This window comes from Peromyscus leucopus, chromosome 1 (genome assembly GCF_004664715.2).
Source record: "Peromyscus leucopus breed LL Stock chromosome 1, UCI_PerLeu_2.1, whole genome shotgun sequence".
Classification (NCBI taxonomy): Eukaryota; Metazoa; Chordata; class Mammalia; order Rodentia; family Cricetidae; genus Peromyscus; species Peromyscus leucopus.
The window spans coordinates 156,028,008-156,055,333 of NC_051063.1; the positions used below are offsets into that span (position 1 = coordinate 156,028,008).

Sequence of the window (27,326 nt, forward strand, 5' to 3'; positions counted from 1 at the left end):
TATAGAGTCACTGTCTTGAAAGAAAGAAAGAGAGAGAGAGAGAGAGAGAGAGAGAGAGAGAGAGAGAGAGAGAGAGAAGGGAGGGAGGGAGGGAGGGAGGGAGGGAGGGAGGGAGGAAGGAAGGAAGGAAGGAAGGAAGGAAGGAGGGAAGGAAGGAAGGGGAGAGAGAGAGTGGGATGGAGGGAGGGAGGAAGGAAGGAAGGAAGGAAGGAAGGAAGGAAGGAAGGAAGGAAGGAAGGAAGGAAGGGGAGAGAGAGAGTGGGAGGGAGGGAGGGAGGGAGGAAGGAAGGAAGGAAGGAAGGAAGGAAGGAAGGAAGGAAGGAAGGAAGGAAGGAAGGAAGGAAGGGCGAGCTACTGACAGCTCAATTATATAAAATGATAGTAAAATATTAAAAATAATAATAAGAAAGAAAGCCCTGTGTTCTGCTTTCTCCCCTTCTGCTCATCATGCCCTCACTGACAGCATCCGCCTCTGTATTCCTGTAGTGGATGGATTGAAATCCACCAATCCAGCAATCCTACTTCTTATTTTGAGCCTCTGTCCTTAGCTTTGAACTTTCAGAGTCACTTGGGGACATCCCCCTTGTGCTCTTGACATGCCCTGCTGGTTTTTAAGTTTTTGGACACCTCCTTACATGGTAGTACCTAATCTGTTCCACACTCATTTTGTACCTTTTTCTCCTTCTGAGAAACCGTGGAAGCCATCAAGTCAGCGCCGCAGGGGTCCCCATGCGCCCAGCCCCTGTGCTGAGAGTGGAAACGTTGCTTCCTACAGCATCAGCATCTTTCAGAATCCCACGCCAACAACAGCTCAGGAGTCTTTTCTGATTTTACGGTCTGTCTTTCACGGTCCTTTCTGTTCTTAGAACACGGGCATTGAAGAATAATGCCCCAAATTTCCTTTACTTAAGCATATATGTTTAAAATCATTTGAAAAAAAAGTTATTTGGTAAATACTTTTATTTCCTTCAAAGTAGTTATAATACTGAAAGATTTTTTTATACAATGATAATTATATTTGATTCAAGTTGGCTTAATATGCTTATTAATGTATTTTAATGTGACACCAAATTAGAAATACTTTCATTTCCTGCCTTGGTTTCTTACAATGCTTAAGGTATTAAGGGCTTTTGTAATAGCATTTATTTGTTTACTTTGTATATATGACTGTGTTTGTGTGGGGAAGCTGTTTATGCCTTGGTGTGTCCATTCTTCCTTTTACCACAAGGGTCTGAGGGCTTGAACTCAGGCCACTGGGGCTTGACATCAAGCATCTTACTGGCTGAGCCATCTCACTAGCCTTAATTTTTTTGAAAATAAAAAAACACTGTAATCCAATGATGCACCGATACACATAAATTATGGAATGAATGAATCAGAAGCAAGAGACAACTTTTGTTTGTTTGTTTTTTCGAGACAGGGTTACTCTGTGTAGCTTTGCGCCTTTCCTGGGACTCACTTGGTAGCCCAGGCTGGCCTTGAACTCACAGGGATCCGCCTGGCTCTGCCACCCAAGTGCTGGGATTAAAAGCGTGCGCCACTGATACAACTTTTCTATGCAGAAGAATTCTGTATAGCTTATGTAGTTCCTTAGTCTTGAGGGAGTGAAGCATAGCTTCTGAGCCTAAAGTTAAATTGTGTATTGTGACTTCCAAAAGATGCGAAATATGGGATTAAAGCAGCTGTGACCCTCACAGGATGGGGCTGCTAGCATTCTTTTGTTAAAATGAGCAAGGGATCACTAGATGGTAGGTGAAGCGCTTACCCTCCCCACCAGTATTTAAGCAAAGAGAGGCACAGCGCATACATTTGTAGATTATTACCCTTTTTTATTCTAAAGTACTAAACCAAAATCACTCGCAGATTTTCAAAGTCTCAGAGATAAACATCTCATGATCACACCAAATAAAGGCGTGGCACACGGAGATGTATGATAGGTAGCTGGCTGGCACTCATGCATTAAAAAAAAATGTATCAACCAAGCCAAGTTCAAACACCTATAGCAAGTTCTCCCTTCCTTCCTCTCTCCCTCCTTCCCTCACTCTCCACACCTTCCTACCACCATCCTTCGTCTTTTCTCCTGTGATCTGGTGGTCTGAACATCTTTCAAGTCAAATTTACTTCCACTATATTAGACTATGGTTTTTATAAGCATATCTCTGGGCCACTTTTAAGTGTCTTATCTATAAAATGGAAACAACACTAATAATAATACCTCTCTCATGTCTCATACCATTATGGAAGAATTAAATGATAAAACAAAAAGCTCTGAATTGTGCTTCCTAGAGATACCCAAGACAGCCATTCTGCCTATTGTACAAATGTTGCCAAGGAAACAAGGAGATCCTTGTATAGGATGCCCGCGTTACTGTCTAGAGCCTAGACTCTATGGATCTCGATCAGTTTCGTTCTTTGACAGCTAAAGAATGAAAAGGCAGGAAGAGGTCTGCAGGCCAACAGGTAGCAGTGGAGAAATCATGAGCATAGGAAGCAGGAGCAGACAGAATCAACAGTTGAAGGCAGGCTTGTACTGGGACAAGGAGACAAACAGGGCAGGCTGGCGGGAAGAAGACCTTGGACAGCAGGGAGTGGGAAACAAGAGAGAGCCCAGCTTCTCCCTGAGGTCTGGGCATGTGTAAGCCTTGGAAGGGTCTTCCCCCTAATCCAGGGCTGGTCAGCTTGAAAAAAGACAGAGTGGCTGATTGGCCCACAGCTACTGCACAAACACGCCCTCATCAGGCCTTGAACTTGAGCCAGTCCATCAGCAGGAAAGCCCTAGTGGGAGGAGAAAAAGCCCACAAGGCCTGTTGTCTTCAGCTGTCAGGCTTTTGTCTCGGGTCAGGAAGGTGAGGTAGAAGCCAGCCGTCCTGGGAGTTCATCATCTTTATTATCTAGCCAATGACCCCTCTCTATGTCTTTCTGCCTACCAGGGAAATCTAACTTCTCATCCCTCAACTGGGGTGGGGATTAATTGCTATTATTAAGTCTGGGATATGCTGAGGACTTCAGAGTTTTAACCTTGTCTAACCCTCTTTACGCTACCCCCCACCCCACCCCACCACTACTTAGAAAAAACATCATGCCTATTTCAAAGCCGAGGAAAGTGAGGCATGGTAATATTTCCATCTCAATAAGGATTTTAAAGCTATTCAATGGCACAGCCTTGAGTTAAACTCTAGCCACACAAAAATGCCTTTTTGTCCCCTTGGTTCCTCAGGCTTTGCCACTGTCCAGTAGTTAAATAGAACCATGTGAAACTTGTGTGGGATAGGTCAAAATCAGCCAAATTTGGTAATTTGTATTGCTCAATGTGTCTTTAGAAATATGTTAGCAGAAGTCATCAAAACTATAATTTTTTTGGACAGTCTTATTTGAGTAAATAAAATCTCTGTAGCAGGAGATCTGAGCAGCTTCTGGGAGGAGGAAAATGAAGAAGAGGAAGAGAGAAATCTATGCCATTTATAAACAGCCACATGGAGAACAGTGGATTAGGGGGTGGAAAGAACTTCACAGAAAAAGAGAGAGAAAGCCCGGAGTATCTGAGAATGCATGCCTAGGCTTTGGCAAGTGTTCAAGAGAAGGAAAATGATAAAAAAAAATAGTTAAAAGGAAAATTTAAGCTTTTCTTCATAATTCAGAAAAGCAAGTGGGCTTAGCCATTAGCATGGCTGGAAATAGGAAATGCCTGGCTGAATAATTGCAGAGGGGTATACTCTGACAGGAATCATCAGTTTTTTGCTCTTGGTGGCTAAAAGCCCTACCCATGTATGTCTGGCTGTGCAGACCCAGCCCTGAGACTGATCTGCTGGAGGTGGCTGACTTCAGTGCAGTAGATACTGATGACTTACCAGCACATAGCACTGACTATAAAAGTCCCCTCTTCACTGTCTTTGGACTTTCTTATGACAGGGCTGGATCATAGCCCTGCTCTCCATGTCAAATGAACATATAATTAAGTAGGGTGGGGTCCTGTTCTCTGTGAGAGACCATTCTTACAAAGAAGAATTTGCTTGAAGGGACTAAAAAGTAATTTGATTAGCAACTGTCTACTTAAAGCATGGAATTACAAACCACAGCAGGCTCAATTAAAAGTGTGCCCAACATTTGGAGAAATCAAATACATTCCTGCCATTTCAGATGCCCCTGGTAAACTCGGTGCTATCATTGGGTGGAGCACACACATGAAGATTTACTTAGGGTGGATAAACCCCAGACTTAACCACTGGGTCATTGAAACTCTTTAATTTCACTCATTGGATATCACTTACTGAAATTGCATATAAATTATAAACCTTGAAAATGGACTGTCTTTATTTAAACATACTTTGTAAGTATTCTGATCCACTTTCTTATACATAAAGTACATGTTCTCACTAACTTGAAGCTCTTATATTTTATTCAAATTTGGGTTTTTTTTTCTTTTGTTGAAACTTAAGCTTCAAGGACACTTTTGGGATTTTAATAGTAAGTATATTTTGGGAAGCCTGAATTGAATGACAGCTTATTTAAATCCAAGCTTGAGGTCATCTTTGATGGGTATCTACTGTTTCTCGGAGGCTTTAACTATATTGCCACAGCACTAACATCCACTTGAATACTGAGTTAATGAACACTCTAATCAACATAGAGTCCACTGGATATTAAGAATTGGTTTCAGTATTCTAAACAATGCTTGTATTGACATTTTTATGTGTCATGTACTTAATGTTTTAAGTTTGCAAACCTTCACCTTTGCACCATGGATTGCAGAAGTATGACATACTGATCAAATCAATCTCCTTGAAAAAATTAAGGATATTAGTAGCAAAAAGTTACAGCATCTCCTCAATAATAACAAATACAACAAAGTGAAGACACTCTAGGTTTTATTTATTTTTTAAGGTTTTTCAAAATTTTATATGTATACATGTATGTGTATATACACATGTGTGCAGGTGCCTCAAAAGACCAGGATAGGGCTTTAGACCTCCTCGTGGAACTGGAGTTACAGATAGTTGTGAGCCACCTGACATGAATGTTGGGACCTGAACTCAGATCCTCCTCATGAGCAACAAGAGTTCTCTTGTCACCAGACTATCTACCTGGCTCATATATGTGAAGAACAGTGGACAACCTCGTGCAGGATGAACTGTTTTCTTCACTTTGTGGATAAAAGAGCTGCCACTCTGAAAGGTTAAGAGACATGAAGGCATACCGCTAAAACGTGAATGGGGCAGTGTTTGTAATTGGCTCCACTGAGCCATCAAGTGACTCCCCCCCCCCCCCATTAGAAAGCACTGCTTGGGAGAAAGAAAATCAGCTCGCAGGGATGGGCCAGCAGCGGGAATGTGGAAGCAAGGACGAATCTGGGGTGGTTTCCCAAATTGCCCATTGTGGCTTCAAACTAGATTAAATCATTTCCAACAAACAATGAGTGAGGCATTTTAAGAGACATGACAAAATATACTCTAGATACAATTTTAAAATATTCAACAAAATTAGAACTGGCTTGTTTCCATTTTAAGTAGTGGTGTGAAGATGACAGCCTGTGCTGTCAGGCTCTCCTGGATCCTTTTGCTTTTTCTTTTTAATAGTGTTGTAATCTGCATAGTTCTTTATCCTCTTCTCAGGCTCAGATTTCTAAATGCTTTTGAAAGGATTCACTGGCTACGTTAGCCTGGATTTCTCCAGTCATGGAGCCCGGAATGAGACACACTACAAGAAGACTCCTCAGGAAAATGAGAGCTAGGAAGAGCACGCTGTCGGCTGGGGACAGTCAGTGGCTGTTCTGGCCTCCCAGGAATCTCAAGTGCTGTTGATTGCACCAAACTCCCTTTGTTCCCAGGATCAGCCTAATTCCTATCCTAGCTACCAAGGTGTGGCAGAAGTTGTTCTTGGTTACCTAAGTTGTACTTAGTTCCTTGTCTATGAGATGGTCGGGATCTCTTTCCTAAAATAGGTAGAGCTTTCTTTTGGGTGGGTGGGTGGGGTGGGGGGTAGGCGTGGAGGTTGGAGCCAATGCAATGGCTAGTCTTTATTAGAGAGAAATTTTCTATCACATTCTGAAAAGTTAATGCAGGGGCTCAGTGGGCCAGTTGGTGGGACACCAGCTTATAATGAGTTCCACGGTTTGGGCATCGCTGAGTCCAGGCCTTTGTGCAGCCTAAACCAGATGACAGTACAGTTGTCCTCTTCACAGATGCATCACTTGTTGGTGATGGATGGGACTAAAGTAGAATCTTTCTTGGTGCCTGAAGCTGCCTTTGGAGATAGCATGTTGAAGGGGTCCAGTCTCTTCTCTGTTGCTATCATTATTTTCCTTTCCAGCCCCCAGCCTGTTCCTCGTCAGTAGGAACATCACCTCCAGAAGCCATGGAGCATGTTGCAATGGCACCAGGCAGGCCCTTAGGGTCTCCAGAGCAGCCACTCAACAAGTAACCTTGAGGCCAACTTGCCCAAGATAAGTTGGTGGTGCTTTCCTAGAAGCTGTCTTTACTTTGTTTCAATTGTGATGTGACAAGCTGGTTCAAGTCCCTGCTATGTCTTCTGGGCTATGATGGACTAAAACCTGCCTGTAGATTCAATGAAAGCCTTTTTCCTCTTAGTTGCTTTTTGTCAGGGTATTTTATCTTAGGAAAAGAGATGCCGGGCGGTGGTAGTGCACTCCTTTAATCCCAGCACTCAGGAGGCAGAGGCAGGCGGATCTCTGTGAGTTTGAGGCCAGCCTGGTCTCCAAAGCGAGTTCCAGGAAAGGCGCAAAGCTACACAGAGAAACCCTGTCTCAAAGAAAAAAAAAGAAAAAAGAAAAGAGATGAAGCTAGGACAAATAGCAGGTACGTAGTGGAAAGGTTAATCTTGAGTGACAACGTGTCTGGACTTAGAATCACCTAGGAGACACATCTTTGCATGCTCTTGTGATGATGGTGCCACAAAGATTTAACTGAAGTGTGTAAGAAGAGGACTATGAGGAAGAACCAAACAGTTCTGCCATAATTATGATTATGGGATGTTAAGTTTCAAACCCAGGACAAATGGTCCGGTGCCTATTTAACATATCAAAGCTGACCTGGCCTCCAGGTTCTCCCAGCATCCCTCCCTCCCTACCTGTTACAGGATGTGGCTCTCATACCCCACCCTCTACCCTGAACTCTCCAGCTTCCCTTCCCCAAGAGGCTCTTCCCTACATAATCCAGAATTTTGGTTACCCACCCTTTTGCACCTTTGACCTCCTGACTGCTGCACCCGATTCCCCTTTCTTCCCTTTTTCTTCTCTTCCTGCCATGCCAGGCGTGTCCCTAGATGCTCAGCGGGAGAAAATCTGGACTGTACAGAAGAAGAGGAGACTACAGCCCTGGAGCAAAATCATAGCCATCCCAGAATCTCTAAAAGGTGATTCCTCCATTTCAGAACATCCTAGAACAGAGAAACACACAGAAGCCACGCACCCAAGTCACACCAAGTTTTCTTTGGTTGACTGTTCCTTAATTCTCAAATCACCCCAATCTAGCCCTAGACAGTGTCATGCCCGCTGCATTGCCAAGGTGCTCTGCTCAGGTGCCTGACCACCCTACCCTCAGCCCATCACTCATCGATTACCCTGTCAGTAATTCTTATCTCCTAATTACTGCGGGGCTGCCAGGTGCAAATCAGAGCAATTTGTCCCCTGGGCATTCCTCTGCTTCATTTTCAAGGTGAAGTTAACATTCATCCCAGCATGCTCGAGGGAGTACTCCCCGCATACCCTAGAAAGTACTAGTCTCATCTAGACTGTAAAAGATGTTCCCATATTTCCGTTTCCCCCATCACATGCATTGTGAGTGTACACGTAACTAGCTCATACCCATTCAACTTTGAAAGAACACAGACTTTCTAGCCACAGTGTCTGACTGTATAAATACCCCTGGTTCAGCATCCAGGAAGCGTCCTTTAAAGAACTAATGGCCAAGTTGCCGCAGATACCTAGCCATTCTGGAACCTTGGAGAAGACCCACGTCATGCACACGCCTTAAAGGGAGAGGTGCTTTAAGGGAAGTGAGTCTTTTTCTCATCCGACAGAAAATAACTCCCAACTGGGAAGAAGCTTTTGCCCAAGCCGGCCTCACATTGAATGGAGGGCCAAGCAATCCAGGGGAACCAGACCTACTAGTAGGCTGAGGCTGCCCACCAGAGGGGATGTGAGGAAGGTTGGGGACGGTGAAGTGTGGGTACCTGCCCTGAGTGGGTGGACCGGTTGAAACAGGAAGCTCTAAGCCTGTTGAGTATGGAGCTGGAGGGTCAAGAAGGAAGGGAGCCAGGAGATTCCCAGGAGTCCACCAGGGCTGGAGCTCCCAGGGAAGCTGGTAGGGTGGAGGGGCCAGGAGTCCCAGAAGATGTAGATGTGGTGAGGGCCCCTGAGGAGGCAAGACAGGTGGAGGGGCCTGAAGTCGCCCCAGATGTAGACATGTTGAGGATCCCCGAGGGGGCAAGTCAGATGGAAAGACCTGGAGTCTCCAGGGATGTGAACATGGTGAGGGTCTCCAAGGAGGACCACTTGGAAATCCAGGAGAGAGGAAGAAGAATGGAGATGCTGACAGTCCAGGAGGCAGAAAGTGGGGCGGAATCTGGGCTGTCCGGAGAGATCAACGAATCGGTGGTCCCTAGGCACAAGTTGCTAGCAAGGCCTAGAGGGAAGTGGAGGAATCGCCTGCGTGAATTGGAGGAGCAAGAGGCCAGGGAGCAGGATCAAGAAAGCTATTCAGGCCAGCTTAGCAAGAACCAGGAGCAGTACTTAGAGCCCTACATGGAGGGGACAGAGCAGCGCTATCGCTCACGGATAGTGAAACACAGGGACTTAACTTCCAGTCGCCACAGGAGTGTGGGCAAGTACGGCCTGGAGAGGAAGCCCAGCCTGAGATACCGCCAGGAGTCTTTGGCTCGGTGCCGCTTTTCCCTTACTCCTCGCTCGTCCCTGGCTCACCGGGGGGCTGAAACTCCCCGGGTGTCCCAAGTGCCTCGGCCGTCCGTGATGGGCCAGGTGCCCCTGGGTCTGGACTCAGAACCTTATAGCATCGCAGGGAGGAAGAGCTCCGGCGGGATACTGCCGCCAGGGCTGGCATACCGGCGGCCTACCATCCGCTTCAGCGTCCACCCCAAGGCATCTCGCCGCCTGTCGCAGCGGTCTGCCTCCCCCTGCCTCTCGCACATCAGTGCCTTCAACGAGCTGGCAAAGATGGGCGACCCGGACCTGCTGGAGATGGTGGAGGAGGAAGGTAGGACCGCAGGCTGGCGCTGAACAGGCGCGTGAAACTTCTCCGCGAGCGGTTTCTGGGGGACGTTGGCAGCTGTGGGTCTCTGTCCCGGGGACGTTCGCGGCGTGGTGAGCCCCGTGCTGCGCTGTGCCTGCCAGGCGGTGGGTGACTTTCTGCGCCCCCGCGATGTCCCCCCCGACGCACCTGAGCGCCCGGTACCTGCAACCTGTGACTCCCTGGGATATCCGGTCACCTGTCCTGGACCCCACTGACCCTGAGTGATTAGCGTGGTGTGGTGCCCTGGCCAGGGGATCCCACTCTGGGAAAGTGGGTTTTCCAAGGACAGTGCACAGATGGCGACCTCCTGTAAGGATCTGGCCCTGAGATCTTCCTGTCAGCTCTTTGCAGACCTTCAGACATGTTTTGAGACGGTGATTATGGGATGGACAGACCTTAAGGTCTAACAGCTTTCTTAAGGTCTAACAGCTTTTGAGAACTCTATGGGGTGTGTGTGTGTGTGTGTGTGTGTGAGAGAGAGAGAGAGAGAGAGAGAGAGAGAGAGAGAGAGAGAGAGAGAGAGAGAGAGAGAGAGAGAGAGAGAGAGAGAGAGAGAGAGAGCACTAGCTTTAACTGTAGTCTTACTTTTGTTGAGAACACTAATCAGTTTCTACTGGGGTTTGCACGTTTGCACTGTCTGTCGGTTTATAGTTTAGTTAATACATTTTCCCTAAGCATACAGTTTTCCTGCTGGAATCACCAAGCCTCAATTCTCTTAGTAATTCTGTTTTCTGTTTGTTTGTTTGTTCTCTTGTTTTTTTTTCCGTTATTTAGATATAAAAGGTGTTTGTTTAGGTGTTAGAAGAGGAAAGGGTAAGATCTCTCATTCTGTGGCTCAGCCAGACTTCAAACTCCTGGCAGAAATCCTGTCTCAGACTGAGTGCTGACATTAGAGACCCAAGCCACCACCCCTGGATCCATTAAAAAGAAAAATGAGAAGATACAAGTAGAGTCTTACTATTAGGTCTTAAAGGGACTAAGAATTATTGTTATTGTCTGCCTCCCACACCCTTTATTTTTCTTTCTGAAACTGATCATGGTGTAGGCCAGGCTGGCCTCAAACACACACTTTGGGAGGCCTCTGCCTCCCAAGTGCTGGGATTCAAGGCTTGGGTCACCATCACACCATGCTTCTCTCTTCCCTTTTAAAAATGTTTTTTTTTTTTTTTTTTGAGACATAATCTACATCCCACAAAACTTCCCATTTAAGTGTACAGTTGATGGTTTCTGTGTATTGATAGAGTTTTGTGACCATTGCCACAGAGTCATTGGACATCATCTTCATCATTTCAGCTGACCCCCTCCATGTAGCCGTTCCCCAACCCCAGCAGGCAGTGTGCCTCTTGTCACTGTAGGTTTCCTTAGCTCAGGTATTTCAAGTAAGTGGAGTCATGAAGTCTGTGCTCATGGTATGTTTTTGAAGTTCAGTCACATAGTGTACCATTCCTTTCATTTGACAAGTGGTATTCCATTGTGGAGGAACGCCACACCCATCCATTTATCAAATCCTGGACATAAAGCTAATTTCCCTCTTTATGCTATAATGAATAATACATCAAATGAACATGCATTTGTCAGTTATTGTTTAAACATTGGCGGGTTTTTTTTTGTTTTGTTTTGTTTTGTTTTTCTTGCATCTATCACAGGAGGTCTATGGAATATGTAGTCACTCTGCATTGACTATTTTAAGACATGGCCACTAAGTGTCTACATAGTTTTTAATCCCACGAGTGGCTTTTGTTTCTCCTTTGAAGGAAAAATATGAAACAAAAGGTATATATGATATGATATTTTCTGGGTAATAAATAAAAAATATTTCATTGCAGCCACATGGAGATGAACTATTTCAGTCTTTCAGGTATTTGCAGCTCAATGTAATTTAGTCTCAAAGTGAAGCTACTTACTAGAAGCTGTGGGGTTAGCAACCCTTTGGCATGAGGACATATATAGCTTCTGTCTCCCTTAGAAATTTCAGAATGTAGTAGCCGGGTAGTGGTGGCACACGCCTTTAATCCCAGCACTCGGGAAGCAGAGGCAGGAGGATCTCTGTGAGTTCAAGGCCAACCTGGGCTACAGAGTTCCAGAAAAGTCTCCAAAGGGACACAGAGAAACCCTGTCTCAAAAAACCAAAACCAAAAAAAAAAAAAAAAAGGAAATTTCAGAATGTTCATGAAGCTCACATGGCAAATGCCACTGTGGTACATGTAATCACAGCTATCCTTCCGATTTAAATGGAGGTGGGAGAAATTTATATTGCTTGAAAGTCTAGTATCTGCATTCTGTCCATATCTCTGGACTGAGTAGTATGAGAGTCAAGAGATCAGGGACTCAGCAGCGTTTGGCTACCCATTTGTCATAGTTGTTTTCCTATTGCCATAACCAAGGCAAGTTATAAAAGAAAACATTTATGGGGCTTAGAGTTCCAGAGGGTTAGAGTCCATGACCATCATGGCACAGAACATCTCAGCAAACAGGAGCTGAGACCTTACATCCTGATCCACAGGCATAATGCAGAAGGAGAGAGAGAGAGAGAGAGAGAGAGAGAGAGAGAGAGAGAGAGAGAGAGAGAGAGAGAGAGAGAAGGGAAGGAGGGAGGGAGGGAGGGAGGGAGGGAGGGAGGGCTAAATAGAATGGAAGTGGTGTGATCTTTTGAAACCTCAGAGTTGACCTCCAATGACATACTTCCTTCAAGAAGGTACACCTCTTAATCTCCCCCAAACAGGTCCACACGGACTGAATTCAAGTATATGAGCCTACAGGGGCCATTCTTATTCAAACTACCACACTGTTGTTTATGCTTCTGTGACTGCTATGGACAAACTGGCACTGGAAAAAGGAGATTAAAAGTGTCATGTTGGAAGTTTAAAAGCTGAATGTAATGTCATATTATTAGAGCTATATTAAACAGTGTCTCTAATAAACCACCCACCCCTTACGAGGTTATTTAAGTTCCCATGCAGTTGTTAGTTGTTCTCAATAGGAATACACTTAAGAAATCTGCTGTTAGGTGACTTCAAAAGCCTGAGTGGTAGAGCTTCCTCTTGCACACCAGGTACAGGACAAACTTGGGAACACTAACCCATCTGCGGTCTGATATTAACCGAAACACTGTTTATGGTGCTACATGGCTGTGTTTTATTTTGTGCTGCTGGTAAGCATGTAATGTGAGATGATCTCTTGGCAAATGCAGGAGCTATTTGGGGCTTTGGTTTTGCAAGACAGCATGATCTTAGTAAGGTGCTTTCTGTGGAAACGTGTCACTCAGTCTGTGCTGGCTTTCCTTTTTAGTGTGTAAATGATGATCTCCTCCGTGGTTGGTACCACCCTTCCCAGCTCTGGTTGCTTGCCTACAGCAAGTCTCCCATGCTGGGAGAATCTCAAAGTGCTCACATGTTGGACACCCTCAGGCCCCTTGATTTTTTTTTTTAACATAAAAAGTTATTTGTTTTTATTTATTTTAAAATGGTTTTCAGATTTGTGTATTTTATATGAATGAAAGTTTTACCTGTATGAATGTGTGGCACATGCATATATGGTGCCATCAAAAACCAGAAGAGGGTATTGTATCCCCCGAGACCGAAGTTACAGATAGTTGGGAACTGCCATGTGAGTGCTGAGAATGGAACCCGATCCTCTGCAAGAGCAGCATGTGCTCTAAACCGCTGAGCCATCTTCCCAGTCCCTTATTTGCTTATCTTTAATTGTATGTCTGTGTGTCTGCCATGTGTACTGTTAGATGCCACAAGACAGCCTTGGGGTCCTTGGAGCTGGAATAACAGGCATTTTTATGAGCTGCCTGATATGGGTGCAGGGAACAGAACCTAGATCCTCTGGAAGAACACTGTGTACTCTGAACCTCTGAGCCTTCATTCCAGCCCCAGGCCTCTTGTTTAGTGTATAAATGTGTCTGAGATGTGAACATTTGTGTGCGAGATAGCTAGCAATCTCTGTGTTTGTGTGTTCATGTGTGTGTGTGTGTGTGTGTGTGTGTGTGTGTGTGTGTGTGTGTGTGTGTGTAATATATCAGGGGGAAAAATCTATCCTCCTCAATATTGCTCCTCAGAAGATTCCACACACAGAAAAGTACTCATGAAGTGGTTTGGGGCAAGGCTAGAGAGGAGAATGTCTGAACCACCACAATGTGAAACAGCAGCTGGGCAGAGCCAGCAGAGGCAGTTTACTCTGGAGAAAGAAAGTGTGAGTTTAAAGGGCAGAGTGTGAGGGGAGCACAAGCAGGGCTTGTCAGATCGGGAGCCTCACAGCATCCTTTGTCAGAATCTTCAAATCTATCGTGTCAAGTTCAGATGAGAGTTTGAAAGTGTTTATTCTGCCTAATTGTGTGTTAAACAGAACAGAGGAAGCAGCAGGTAAAGGGGGGTTCCCTGTTTAGAGTTTTCACCTTTCTCATCATAAAAAATGGAGCCATAAAATGCTCTGGGCACCTCATTTAAGGATGTGCTTTTTGATGACTCTGTGACAGGACCCTATTTGTGTACTGCCCTGTTCTTTGGTGTAATTGTGACAATTTTTGTCTTCAAGAAAATAAACCTCCCTGAATTGGTGTCCCCTGCTATCATAACTTGAGAGGCAAATGTATATCCCTGAGAGTCTCGCCTCACCTCTTTGTCATAAGGCTTGTTAATTAATTTTTGTTGCTTTAATGGAATGTCGGATAGTGATAGTATGTGAGGAGCAGAGTAATATTTTGCTCATGGGTTTAGAGCTGAAGAACTGACATATGTGCAGGTTGAGGGCTTTCTGGCTAAGCCACATGTGCCGATGACTGATAGATCCCATTGCAGGAGCAAATGCAAGAGAACAATTTACGATCAGACACGATGCCAGAAGGACTCAGGGCACAACGTGCTCTTCCTCTGACAGTTTGCTCTCCTAATGAATGACTGAAGCTCCCCTAGAATTAAAGTAATTCCTTCCAAATGGGATGCTTGCAGTGTTCCAATTATGTGTGTCTAGACTCTCACCTTCCCCTCTCAACCTTGTCACACGAGGAGCCAGACTTCTGGCATGTGAAACTCTGGAAGACACACTCAGACCATATCCAAACCATAGCACAAAGGCATGTAAAAATGAGCAGTCTTCATTCCCAAATCAAATGAGAACTGTTTGGGGCACTGTTGAATCATGAGCTACATATTGAGGCAGTATTCGCTGGGAAAGCCCTTGCCATGTGGTTTTGTATGTGATACACTTTTCAGAGGACTTGTTATTTCTGTTTTCCTCTCTTGCATGAAAAAGTCCACACTCAGAAAATGCAATCATTGTTGATTAATGTTCATGTTGTGCTTATAAGTGTCAACATCTTAAGAGCACCTCCTGTAACACAAGACATGAATATACAAATAATTATCAGAACTTCATTCTGAAACTTAACCCAACTAATTAATTTTTATAACTTTGGAAAATGATTTAGGAATATAAAATATCCCAGTAATAGCAACAACATCAACAAGGATCTCCTACACACCAAGTGTACACATCAGCTCATTGAATGCTCACACACCTTGTTGCGGCGCGCTCCTCGGCCAGCGAGGAAGAACGACCACCATGCGAGGATTCTTCTCAGAGCACACTTTATTGGAGCGCCTCTTGATTAAGGGAGAGCGGGAGGTGAGGGGCCCCAGGACTAAACTGCAGCTGCTTATATAGGGAATCAGGCAAACGTGCCGTACTGTGATTGGGTCCCGCCAGAATGCGAACACGGGGAGCCACGGGATAGGCTGAGGACATAAGGCCAATTACCATACTCGTGCATCATAGCCAAATATGGAGTTGTTTACAGCTAGGCTACCAGGAAGCCAGCGCCATCTGTGAATGGCGGCTCCCTACACCTTGTGGGATGAAGATGGCATTGTGCCATTGATGTGTCAGCTGAAAGCTTTGTGTTCATGCCATACTCTTGCAAAGGAAGCTCTAGATGCTGTGTTTGTTTGCCATGATGCATTATCTCCCTGTGTATGGTACCCACCCTTTATTTGTAAGGAACACAGTCTGAGGACCAAGTGGGAGCCTGAAAATGTAGCTAATAGGAAACCCTGTTATCTTTCTATATCATGACTATGCTTAAGTTTAATTTCTAAATTAGTTATCATGAGATGATCAACTATAGCTAACAACAAAAAATGACTGTCACCACATACTGTAATAAAGTTATGTGAATATGGTCTGACTCTTTCCCTCATAATGACTAATGCTGTTGTGCTTAGCCTTCTGTGAGTCTTTATGAACACCATTGACTTGCACAACTTGTGGAGAGGTATTGAGCTTCCTATATCACTGTCAACTGTGAGACTTTTCTGGGCTGTATTATTTCCTAGATTTTGAAGACCCCACATAACTAGTAGTTTCATATTTTCTACATTTTCAGAATTTATGCTAACTCTTCCTGGAGTTATATTTGTTGGAGATGGTCTGTAAGTGGTAACATTTTATATCACTTCTATTGAGATATTTCTCCAAAAATATATTGTTGTGTAGGAAGTTATTGACTTGTGAGATATGTTTCAGTGTATTCCCAAATTGTGGTCCTCAGAGATTAAGAATCAAATCTGCATGTGACAATCTGTAGTGTCAGGAACTTACTGAGAATGTGTGTCCAAATGACTAAATATTTGACCACTTGAAGATATCTGGGTGCTTAGAGAGTAGTTTTGTCTACTTAAAATATTACATGAGAATAGGAAGAAGCAGGGTGATAGAGAGGTCCACAGAAATCCACAAGGATACCTCCACAATAGACTACTGGCAATAGTCAAGAGACAGCCCGAACTGACCTACTCTGGTGATAGGATGGCCAAACACCCTAATTGTCATGCTAGAAACCTCATCCAATAACTGAGGGAACTGGATGCAGAGATCCACTGCCAAGCCCCAAGTGGAGCTCCAGGAGTCCAATTGGCGAGAAAGAGGAGGGTTTATATGAGAAAGAATTGTTGAGACCAAGGTTGGAAAAAGCACAGGGACAAATAGCCAAACGAATGGAAACACATGAACTATGAATCAATGGCTGAGGGGCCCCCAACTGGATCAGGCCCTCTGAATAGGTGAGACAGTTGATTGGCTTGATCTGTTTGGGAGGCATCCAGACACCGGGTCCTGTGCTCAGTGCATGAGTTGGCTGTTTGAAACCTGGGGCTTATGCAGGGATGCTTGGCTCAGTCTGGAAGGAGGGGACTGGACCTGCCTGGACTGAGTCTACCAGGTTGATCTCAATCCTTGGGGGAGTCTTTGCCCTGGAGGAGGTGGGAATGGGGGGTGGGCTGGGGAGAAGGAGAGGGGGTGGGAGGGGGGAGAACAAGGGAATCCGTGCCTGATATGTAGAATTAAATTATATTGTAAAATAAAATAATAATAAAAAAGAAAAGGCTACTACTGATAATATGCAAAACATGCAAATAATTACTAAGGAGAATAACACAATTTTTAGAAAGAGACATCCTTTGGAGGCTGATTTTAACATTTTAGCTCCCAGAATATCTTACGTTATTTCAATCATTTTTCTTTGAATTTTGTTTGGTTTATTGAATTCCTGTTTCTTCCTTATGAAGACTTTTGAACAAGAGTAGTCTATAGACAAAATTCTAAACGGTCTTAGTAAATAAGAAACACAGAGCCAAATACAGAGTTAAAGCCTAAGAGATCAGAGCACCAGCGAAGTCCAAGACTACCTCTAGTTTACGAGTCGCTGCCATCCTTCCCCTGAGAGAGACCTTCTCCTGTGTGACCCATCTTTTTAATGCCTTTTTGTTCTATCTGCTCATTGGCTCTAAACCCAACCACATGATCTCCTCATCACTGCCTGTCTATACAGACCTCCAGCTCTCTATGGTTCGTACTGAGATTAAAGGTTCGCGTCACCACACTTGGCTGTGTCCTTGACTACACAGAGACTCTGCCTGCCATGTGATCGGATTAAGGGCATGTGCCACCACCGCCAGACTTCTGCTAAATGGCTTGCTTTTAGCTCTGATCCCCAGGCAACTTTATTTATAAACATACAAATAAAATCACATTTCAGCACAAATAAAATATCACCATAATAGTCAGTATAACGGATCTTTCTTTTTCTTATTTCTTCTAGGCTTAAGATCCAAAGAAAAAGAGTATGCTTTCCAAAGTCCTGAGGTAAGTCCAATGTCTGTTTAGTAGTTCACTATAAGTAAAATACAAAGATAAAGTAAAGGTTAGCACCTCAGCTATGTAGCTGCCTCGGACCCTACTTATCCATTCCTATAATGCACTGTAGTCTCTCTTCTCTCACTTGCTCATCTTTTAGTGTAAGACAGATCCCATACCTCATTTACTATTTAAATTTAACATTAGATTGGTATTCTCACTCAAGAAAACCTACCCTTTCTGAATAGTTTGGCTGTCAGCCAGTTACTTGATTTAAGAGTCTTACAAGTTTGAAAATTCCTTTAAAAACTAAGTTTTAAAGTAGAGAGGAGCAAGCTAGTGTCGTATTGGAAAGCAGTCATAAGTTTGAATTGATATTGAGGTTTCCTGTACAGTAAGTTCAGATGTGCTGGGGTTTGATCTGCAAGATGATGACTTTCAGCCTAACACCGTGGGGAAGTGTAATGCTGGTGTGTGTGACATCTGTTTATGCCACGGTTGTTAGTATGGAATATATTGTTATCAAGGGCTATGTCTGGTCCAAGTGACTCAAGAGTTAGGAAACCACTTTAAACTAAAGCAATAAAACAGATATAGTTGGTCTCTGTATCTGCAATTCCCAGATGTGTGTAGTCACTTGGAGAGAGGAAAAGTGAGATTGTCCTATAACAGTATGTTGTGCACCTCAAATACACATGATGGAGTAATGTGATGATTTGTAGGTCCTCTGAATGAATAAGACCACATTTTGTTACTTGTAGAAGTTATCAGTGTTGTTCCATTTTGTACCACTTAATTGATTAGTGGCTGGGGACTGGGAAGGAGGCACATGTAAAAGGCATGCCACTGTTGAGGGAACCATAGGCTTGACCATAGGAAGGGTTCTTCTTATGCATAGCAGGTCTAGGTCAAGGGAGACAATGAAATACTTAGAAAAGAGTTTTTAAAAAGAAGGAAACTATATCAGTTTATGTTTCAAGCTGAAGACATAATTGTAGTTTTGGGGGTCAAATCAGAACAAGTTTATCTTTTCCCTAAGGCTAGAGAGAGTCAAGTTCCCTACCAAGTTCCTGTGAGGACATTACTGTGTGGTTTTCTTCAGCCATTTCATATGTAAAAGAACTGTTCTTTCTGTATGATCAGAGAATGCAGATGTGGAATTGCAAGGCTATGGGATAGAGTAAAAACAATCTGAGTTCCTTTATTGTCTTCATGGTAGAAATGTACCATTTATTTTTTATATACTTTTTATGGTTTTTAAAATATTTCTTTTGTTTCTATTAAAATGCATATATGTGTATGGTGCATACGTGTGTTCGGGAGCCCATGGGGGCCAGAAGAAGGTGCAGGAGTTCCAGGTGGTGCTAGGAACCAAGCTCAGGTCCTCCAGAAGAGCAGCAATCATTCTGAACCTTTGAGACATCTATCTCTTCACCATTTGTTTGTAGAGGCTACCATTTCAGAACTTTCTGATGGGTTAATTTTATTTGATATTTTGTTGTAGTTTGATGAACAAGTAGAATCCACAAATGTAACTTAGGTAGGCTGAAGCAGTTTGAGTTTACCTGTGCTCAGCACTGGCTTCATCGTTGCTAAGAAGGCAGAGAGAGTATTGTTGCTTCCTGGCAATTTCACTGTGTAAGCTCTACAGCACAGGAGCGTATTCCCAAAAGCTCCTGAGGTATCCTTAATCCACACAGTTTATCAAAATCGATTTGCCCAGAACCAACCAGTCATAGTGAGATGCTAGATATGATGCTCCCAAAAGGAGATAACTGAGTACCCAGTATGGATATGGACTTTGGCTGGGGCTGCTCCTGATCCCATCCTTGGAAATTCAGAAAGTGGGCAAGTGAGACCTCAGGAGCCAGTTCTGTGGTGTGTGGACCACTGAATAACAAGTGAATTGAAAACCCATGTGCAAGAAAGCAGAAATGTTTTAGATGCAAGTGGATTGTGTGTATCATATGTACACAGGGATTTTTCTTGAACTGTGTACTTTTTTCAATGAATGATGTGTCATCTTCAATGCTACAAATTTTTAATAATTTCAAGCCAATGCCAAGAAGCATGAAACATCTAGTCAGTGATGTATATTCCCTGTTGGTCCTGCTCAGGATCCTAAAACTACTAGAGCTCCTGGTTATTTTACTGTGATGTACAAGTTTTTAAGCATTTCACCTGTTGCAGATTGTCTCGTGACTTAGTAGAGCTTCCTCTACAATATCCCTTTTCCTTTCTCTGTCCTTCTCATCTCCCTTTTTCTTTCCAACCATACACAGACACATGTACAGATACGTACACACACATGTACATGCATGTACATACATTTGCAACTTCTTACACTTTTTCAGATGGGGAAATAGAGTTCATATTTCATGGTGCAGTATTTCTACAGAGAGAACCTTGCTGTTCTTGCTTTGGGAAATTGAATGCTATGGTTTTTTACTTAGGCTATCCTTAACAGCTCTGTATCTCCCTCTTCCTCACCCACTTTTTGCTATTGACAGGACCTGGACACCAGAGAGACCAGCTTCCTCATCTCTAAAGGTCCACAGACAACGGTAAGCAGTGATCCATGCTTCCTTTCTTGGATGAACAGACACAGGTGTCCTTCTGTGACCTGAACTAAGGATACTGTCACTTAAATCCCAGGTCTTCATGTGTGCTATCTGAGAATGTATTGCTTTTGGAAAAATCTTTAAGAAAAAATATTACATTAGACATGGTCATGAGAATGGCATACAGAGGGCATCAGTTTGCACTTTAATAAGTCCTGGTGTTGCAGAAGCTTCATCAAAGCCACCCTGTGTTTATGGAGGCGGAGCGTCTTGGACTTGAACCCTCAGCCTTCTAACTCTATTACAGTATGCTTCCTTATAAATTGATGACTAAGAATAATCGTAATTTAAACTTTAAAAATTAAACTTAGATCCAACTCAGAAGTTATTGAACTTTAAATTTGATTAAGTTTAGGTGTTTTTTTTTTTTTTAATTTACTGACTAAATAAGGGTGGTATTTGGGAAGACAAGAAATGGAGTTCAAGTTTCCTCTGACATTGTCTTTGAGGGGGGTCCTTAACTGTGCTTAGTAGCCATGTCTCCTCTGCATGGTTGAGACAACTCCGAGTACTTTCTTGTATCTGATGACCTCCAGGGTCTATGTTAGCCTTCTACTTCGTAGAGTGCACCTCAGCTGCAGCATTCCTCATGTGTTTCTCGGGACTCAAACTGGAGATGAAGAAAGTAAAAACTGTCACCAGCTTGGCATCATATCCTGGGCACACTGTGATGCTTTAGCCTTGATTATTTGGCTTAAAGTGGGTTTGCTCTCGGGTTTCTCCACTACAATGTTTCTGTGTGTTTCTCTTCTTCTATACTGTACTAGACTCTGGGCCAGTTTGCAGTGTGCACGTGGGGGCTAGAGGTTGTGCTTAATCTTAAAAGTAGATAATAGTAACTTCTTTTACTGTCACTACCAGTAGAGGCTTAAACCCAGGGCATGCTAGACAAATATTCTACCATTAAGCCACATTCCCCTTCCCTAGAGTTCTTCTGTGGTCTTCCCTTCCCTCCCCTTCCTTCCTTCCTTCCTCTGTGTCAACTCATAGATATTTATTTTATATCTTGTGTTATAAACTCAGCAATACTGTAATTCGTTGCATTAGAGAGCTTTTTAGTGAAGTCTGTATAACTTGAACACACTCCATTATTGCGTTCTGTTTTATTTTTGATGTTTTCTTCATTTCTGATACTACAAGACACTGCAAGCTCATCTTGTACATTTCTTTCCTTAATCCTAGAATGAATCACTCCTCTAGAGAACTTTGGTTTTCATTACAACCAGTTACCACGAAGTGTATCTGTCTCCGTCAAGATCTTTTTAGACATATTCAAAGCTGGATGATTTAAGATGCACTTGTACAGTCTGCATCAGTGCAGGAGATTCCCAACATGCACAGCTATGCCAGCCATGAACCCAGTACTGTGCATGGGACTAGGGAACAGAGGAAAGGGACTGTTTCTGGAACCCAGACGGAGAAAATCAAGTACATGAGACATTCTTGAATTTAAACATAGGAAGGTGAGGAAGGCCGGAAAAAACACATCCTGGTTTTCGGTTGGAGTATCACTGGGCTATTTTCTTTTTCTAAAATAAATGTAAAAATGTTTTTAAAATTCAGTTTCTCTTCTTTTTTCTTTAATGGCCTCTACCTTTTGTGTTCTCTTTAAGGAATATTTTCTTGCATCAATATAAGGGACAATTTCTCTGATTTTCTTCTGCAAAGTAGCTTTTAGTTGTGTTTAGTCTATGGCCCCTTTTGGGTTAACTTTCATCACCTCAGAGATTATGAAGCTCACCATGCCACCCTAGTGTGTGGTGATATATTGTGTACCCTAATAAAACTTGCCTGAAGATTAAAGAACAGAATAAGCCACTATATTAAACAGAGGCCAGGCAGTGGTGGCACACACCTTTAATCCTAGCACTCAGGAGGCAGAGATCCATTTGGATCTCTGTGAGTTCAAAGCCACCTGGGACTACATGAGATTTACTCAGCCTAGGAGAGGAACAGAGCCAGGCAGTGGTGGCACACAACTTTAATCCCAATACTTGGGAGTCATATACCTTTAATCCCAGCACTAAGAAGGAAGTGATATGGACGGGCAGAGAAAGGTATATAAGGCATGAGGAGACAGGAACTAAGACTTTTTGGCTGGAGGCCTTTTCAAGCTGACGAGTCCTAGAGGTAAAATATGGTAGTGGCTTGTTCCTTTGTCTCTCTGATCTTTCAGCATTTAACCCAATATCTGACTCCTGGCTTTTTATTATTAAAAGACCTATTTAGATTTCACACTACGCCAGTGCCCTCATGTCTTTTAGTGAATCTGTAGTCAATTCAGGGAAGTTAATGGTGATTGACAGTAATCCTCAAATCTCACCAAAGATGCCAGGAAAATCAGAGCACCAAGGGGAATAACTTCAGACCAGCAGAAGAATGTAGTTTATGCAATGTCTGACATCCAGCATGCACCCATGAGTCAACAGCAGTAACCCTTCTATCTGCACACACAAAGACTCATTAGTTCTCAGAAGAGCAATTTCACACTGCCTTAGGGTTTCTGTGGCTTCAATGAAACACCATGACTCAAAAGCAAGTTGAGAAAGAAAAGGTTTGTTTGGCTTATACTTCCATAGTGCTGTTCACCATAGAAGGAAATCAGGGCAGGAACTCAAGCATGGCAGGAACCTGGAGGCAGGAGGAGACCATGAAGGGATCTACTTATGAGCTTGTTCATTATGTCTTGCTCAGTCTGCTTTCTTATAGAACCCAGGACTACCAGCCTAGGGATGGCATCACCCACAATAGGCTGGGCCCTCCTCCCCCATCAGTCACTAATTAAGAAAATGCCTTTCAGGCATGCCTACAACCTGATCTTATAGAGGCATTTTCTCAATTGAGATTTCCTCCTTTCGGGTAACTGCAGCTTGGGTCAAGTTATCAAAAAACTACCCAGCACAGGCACTAGCTAGCACCAGCTGCTTAGGCCTCCACAGCCTTGAAGCAGATATCCTTTAATGATAATTTACATGATTATTTATCTTTTCACTTTCATCAAATATAAGCAATGTGGGCCTTTGGATGTTATGGGTTTGATTTTTTTTTTTTTTTCAAGTTTTAGTTTTCTTCTCACAGCACTGAGGATTGAATACAGGGCCTGCTAGGCGAGCTTAACCAATGAGCTCTTTCAGACAGTGCCCATTCTCCCTTCTACCAATTTCAGGTAATTTCCTTGGTGTCTTAAACGATACCATGGTAATAAAAGATTGAAGACAATTCATTATGTCAATAGTTGAATGCTAATCCTTTTCACCTCAGTATTTGGGGAAGTCACAGAATGTTTAAAATTAAGCCCCATGCAATTTATTTTTTCTTTCTTAATCTCCTGGAGATAAAGTGTAGCTGTGTTCCCTGGGCTGGTTTGGAATGTCCAGTCCTCCTGCTTCAGCCCTGCTGGGATCATAGGTGTATATCACCACGCTGTACTGCTATGCAAATTTCCCACACTATGAGTCACCCAGAGTACTGTCAGGGTTTTGCTATATTTGTTGGTAGAAGCGCACTTAACAGACTACATCACTTGGATTTTCTGTTTACCACATTTTTGTTTATCATTTCTTTTCTCTCTCAGCTAAGTTCCAAACATATTTTAAAAGTCGTTTTAATAAAGGATTTGTATGTTTACAACTTTTTCCTGTTCATTATTTTCATTTTTTTCTTCCCATTTTTTTCTTTCCTTCCTGTTCACTTCCTCTGAGGTTGGACTTTAAATGTTGTAGACACATACTGAAGGTTTATGCTGTACCAGGGGTAGGATTGACAGCCCTGGAGTGTGGATAACACTTAAGAGGTGGAAGGATTCACCGAGACACACATTAAGCAGAAGGGGAGAGTTTATCAGCTTCTCTGTAGCACAGCAGCAGTGGGCAAGATGAGAGAGAAACTCATGGACACAGGCTTTCTGAGGGGCGGCATCTTTGCAAGCATTCAGACTGTTTTAGTGTCCTGATGATTTGGAATAATTAATGCTGGGGCTTGTTGTAGCTAGCAACACTTGGTGTTGAGGCAGAGTAGGTCTTGCTAAGTCAGAAACGTCTCAACTTACTCTAGCCTGATGTTCACATCGTGAAACCAGGGCTTGCTATGATCAACTCTTTCCAGGTAGGTGGTAGCTGTAAGCAAACCCCTCCTATGAGGGAACAACAGCCTTACTCCAAGGCTGGAATGTCTCAACGTAGTCATCCACTATAGAGCATAGCTTTATTCATGTGTGCCTGTGTGTTGGAATCTTGAAGCCCGAGTGGAATTGTGCTGACTCTCCGTTGGTTGCTTCACAGCCTGAGAAGCGATTCAATTTGTTCCTGAGGAGGCGTCTTATGGTAAAACAGTGCTGGCTGCTGATGCCTGTGCCTGAGTGTCTGTAGTAACAGCCTGGTGCTTTCCAAATTCAGAAATTCCACAAATGCCATAACCACAGGGCGGGGGAGAGGGGAGGGAAGCTCTTAATCACTGATTCTCAGTTCCCAGGCAGTTGGCATTTAACCATGGTGTTTCTCAATCTTTTCCATTTGATGAGCCCACTTCCTAAAAGCATATGTGCAAACACAGACAGTGTGAACAGCTTCAGAGGCTCAAGAACCACCAGTTATGTAAATCATAGTAAGCTGGACCCTAACTGGGTACTGCTTTGTAGTAACCAGGCATCTCTAAGGACAAATACACACACACACACACACACACACACACACACACACACACACACACACACACACACACATATATACTAAAATGTGTATTCTTTTTTTTTTTTTTTTTTTTTTTTGGTTTTTCGAGACAGGGTTTCTCTGTGTAGCTTTGCGCCTCTCCTGGAACTCACTTGGTAGCCCAGGCTGGCCTTGAACTCACAGAGATCCGCCTGGCTCTGCCTCCCGAGTGCTGGGATTAAAGGCGTGCGCCACCACCGCCCGGCCAAAATGTGTATTCTTTATGGCATGTTTTCAGCAAAATAAAAGCATGGTGTATTTTAATAGCTTCCAGTTGTCTGTAACAAAATGAATGGATTTTTTTTTCTGCTCCATTGAGTTCTAATCAACTTTTGTTAAGAATCTGAAGACTTGGAACTGGAGAGATGACTCAGTGTTTATGAGAACTGGCTGTTCTTCCAGAGGTCATGGGTTTGAACCTCGGTAACACATGGTGGCTCACAGTCATCTGTAACTCCAGTCCTAAGGAAATCCTAGGGTTGGCTTTTCTGAACAATATAAACACTCCTAAAATCATTAATGATGAACTAGAGAAGCATGGATATTAGTTTGCTTTCTGACTTTGTACTTTGATTATATGTGGACTAATATTGTCTCTCTTGCCAACTGGCTTCCATACATTTTGGTGAATTTTATCAAAAATGTTAATTTTATAATGATGTACAACAGTGCCAGTGAGTATTTTATTTAGTTTTCTTTTTATAAAACTGATTGCAGCCAAGGTATAGCAGGCTAATTTTTCTCAGGTTTTTTTTCACACTTTTTTATGAAAGAGGAGAGGCTATAGGTCTTTTTCTAGAGACAGGCAGAGAAATCAAGCCTATCATTTGAATTACAGTATTCTGACTTAGTCTGTTCTCCCTAGTTATTTCTGTTTCTTTGTTCATTTCCCGACTCTTATCCTCATATGCCTTGAGAACCTCTTTCTCCCCCATCACAACCAGCAGCAACCCATAGGTAAATAGAATTACTGCATTCACAGACCACAGATCAGGCACGAGGTTTCTGTCCTGTTTGTGGCCAGGCACCACCTGTCCCTTTTATGGGGACTCTCAGCTCGGCTGATGGGTGCAGTACAGGGCTGCAGAGATACCCGCTGAGAAAAACCCAGGGATCTAGCTCCCATCCACCAGTTCCAGGAAGACCTCCCACCAACCATCCCATGATGCTCAGCCTCTCACAAGGGGCTGTCACTCAAAAGCACAAAGTATCCTTCTTTTCATATGGATGGTGAGGAATACAAAATCAAATGTGGAATCTTCTTTGTTTCCCCTGAAATGCTCAGTAATTTTTTTTGTTTTATTTTGTTTTGCTATCATGAAAGGGAAGGAGTTCATGGGCTGGACATCATATAACTGGTGAACGTGTAATTTTGATTATTAAAATGAGAAAATCATAAAGAAAAGATGACCAGCACTTAGGAGGCAGAGCCAGGCGGATCTCTGTGAGTTCCAGGCCAGCCTGGGCTACCAAGTGAGTTCCAGGAAAGGCGCAAAGCTACACAGAGAAACCCTGTCTCGAAAAAACAAAAAAAAAACAAAAAAAAAAAAAAGAAAAAAAGAAAAGAAAAGATGAATTGTAGCTCACTTGACACATAGATGACAGCTATTTGAAGGACTTAGCTATGGTGAAGCAACTGACCAGCTACCTGCTTCTGATTCTTAACTGCACCTTGGTTTTTGATTGTGCCCTGGAAGAAGTGTGTAAAAATGCATTACTTAGTAGACTAATTGATGTGGTGTTTCATTAAAACCACACATTTATGTCTGAGCTTGCATTTTACTGTCACTGTATAAGTATATTCATCGTACATTTTGGCCTAATTGCAGCATTTTTGTGAGAGCATGTGGTTAATGTGTTTAAGCATGCGACTAATATGTTTCAGCCTTTCCTAAGTATGTATCATTTAACCCTCTTGGTGGAATTTTCCGTTATGTAAGGGACCTGATCTCTGTTCTGTTTTGTCTTGACTTGCTGTGTTAAGAGTAGAGAAAGGGAAGTGTGGCCGAAGTGTGGCTGCTTCCCTTCATGGTTTTGCCTTCATGTAAAGTCCTATCACTTATGTCTTCTACAGTTTCAAAGAAGTGAGCAAAGCAAAGACTCAATCTTCTTCAGAGATGGGATTAGGCAGATTGACTTTGTCCTTTCCTACGTGGAAGATCCAAAGAAAGACTCGGAGATAAAGGCAGTAAGTGCTTATCTGGGAGAAGCGGGGTAGGAAGAGGAAGATCCTAGAGAAAGAACCTGCTGAGAGGCCACTGCACATGCAATTCACATTTGTTTCCTGAATGCTTTGGAGACAATGACAGCAGCAACTTCTTTCTCCTCCCCTGTCCTCCTCTTCTCTCTTTCTACTTCTCTTTCTATGTGACTGATACCTATTTCATACACCTTGCTTTAGATATTAAGTGTGACCCCTCTCATAAAGGATTTATACCTGAATCTAGTGCAGTGGTTCTCAACCTTCCTAATGCTGTGATCCTTTAATACAGTTCCTCATGTTGTGGTGACCCCCAGCCATACAATTATTACATTGCTACTTCATAACTGTCCTTTGGCTAATGTTATGAGTTGTAATGTAAACATCTGATATGCAGAATATC

The 27,326-nt window shown here is 43.2% G+C and overlaps 1 protein-coding gene across 1 annotated transcript in view; it reads left to right on the forward strand.

Moving 5' to 3' along the window:
* The first annotated feature begins 8,053 nt into the window (after positions 1 to 8,053).
* The window catches only part of Ano5 (anoctamin 5), a 72,496-nt gene continuing 53,223 nt past the window's right edge, over positions 8,054 to 27,326 (forward strand). Inside the window, exons 1-5 of the mRNA XM_028880173.2 lie at positions 8,054 to 9,227; positions 17,362 to 17,405; positions 19,907 to 19,960; positions 24,298 to 24,339; positions 26,798 to 26,911. Coding sequence (XP_028736006.2) covers positions 8,240 to 9,227; positions 17,362 to 17,405; positions 19,907 to 19,960; positions 24,298 to 24,339; positions 26,798 to 26,911 — 1,242 coding nt within the window. The 5' untranslated portion in view covers positions 8,054 to 8,239. The remainder of the gene's footprint in view (positions 9,228 to 17,361; positions 17,406 to 19,906; positions 19,961 to 24,297; positions 24,340 to 26,797; positions 26,912 to 27,326) is intronic.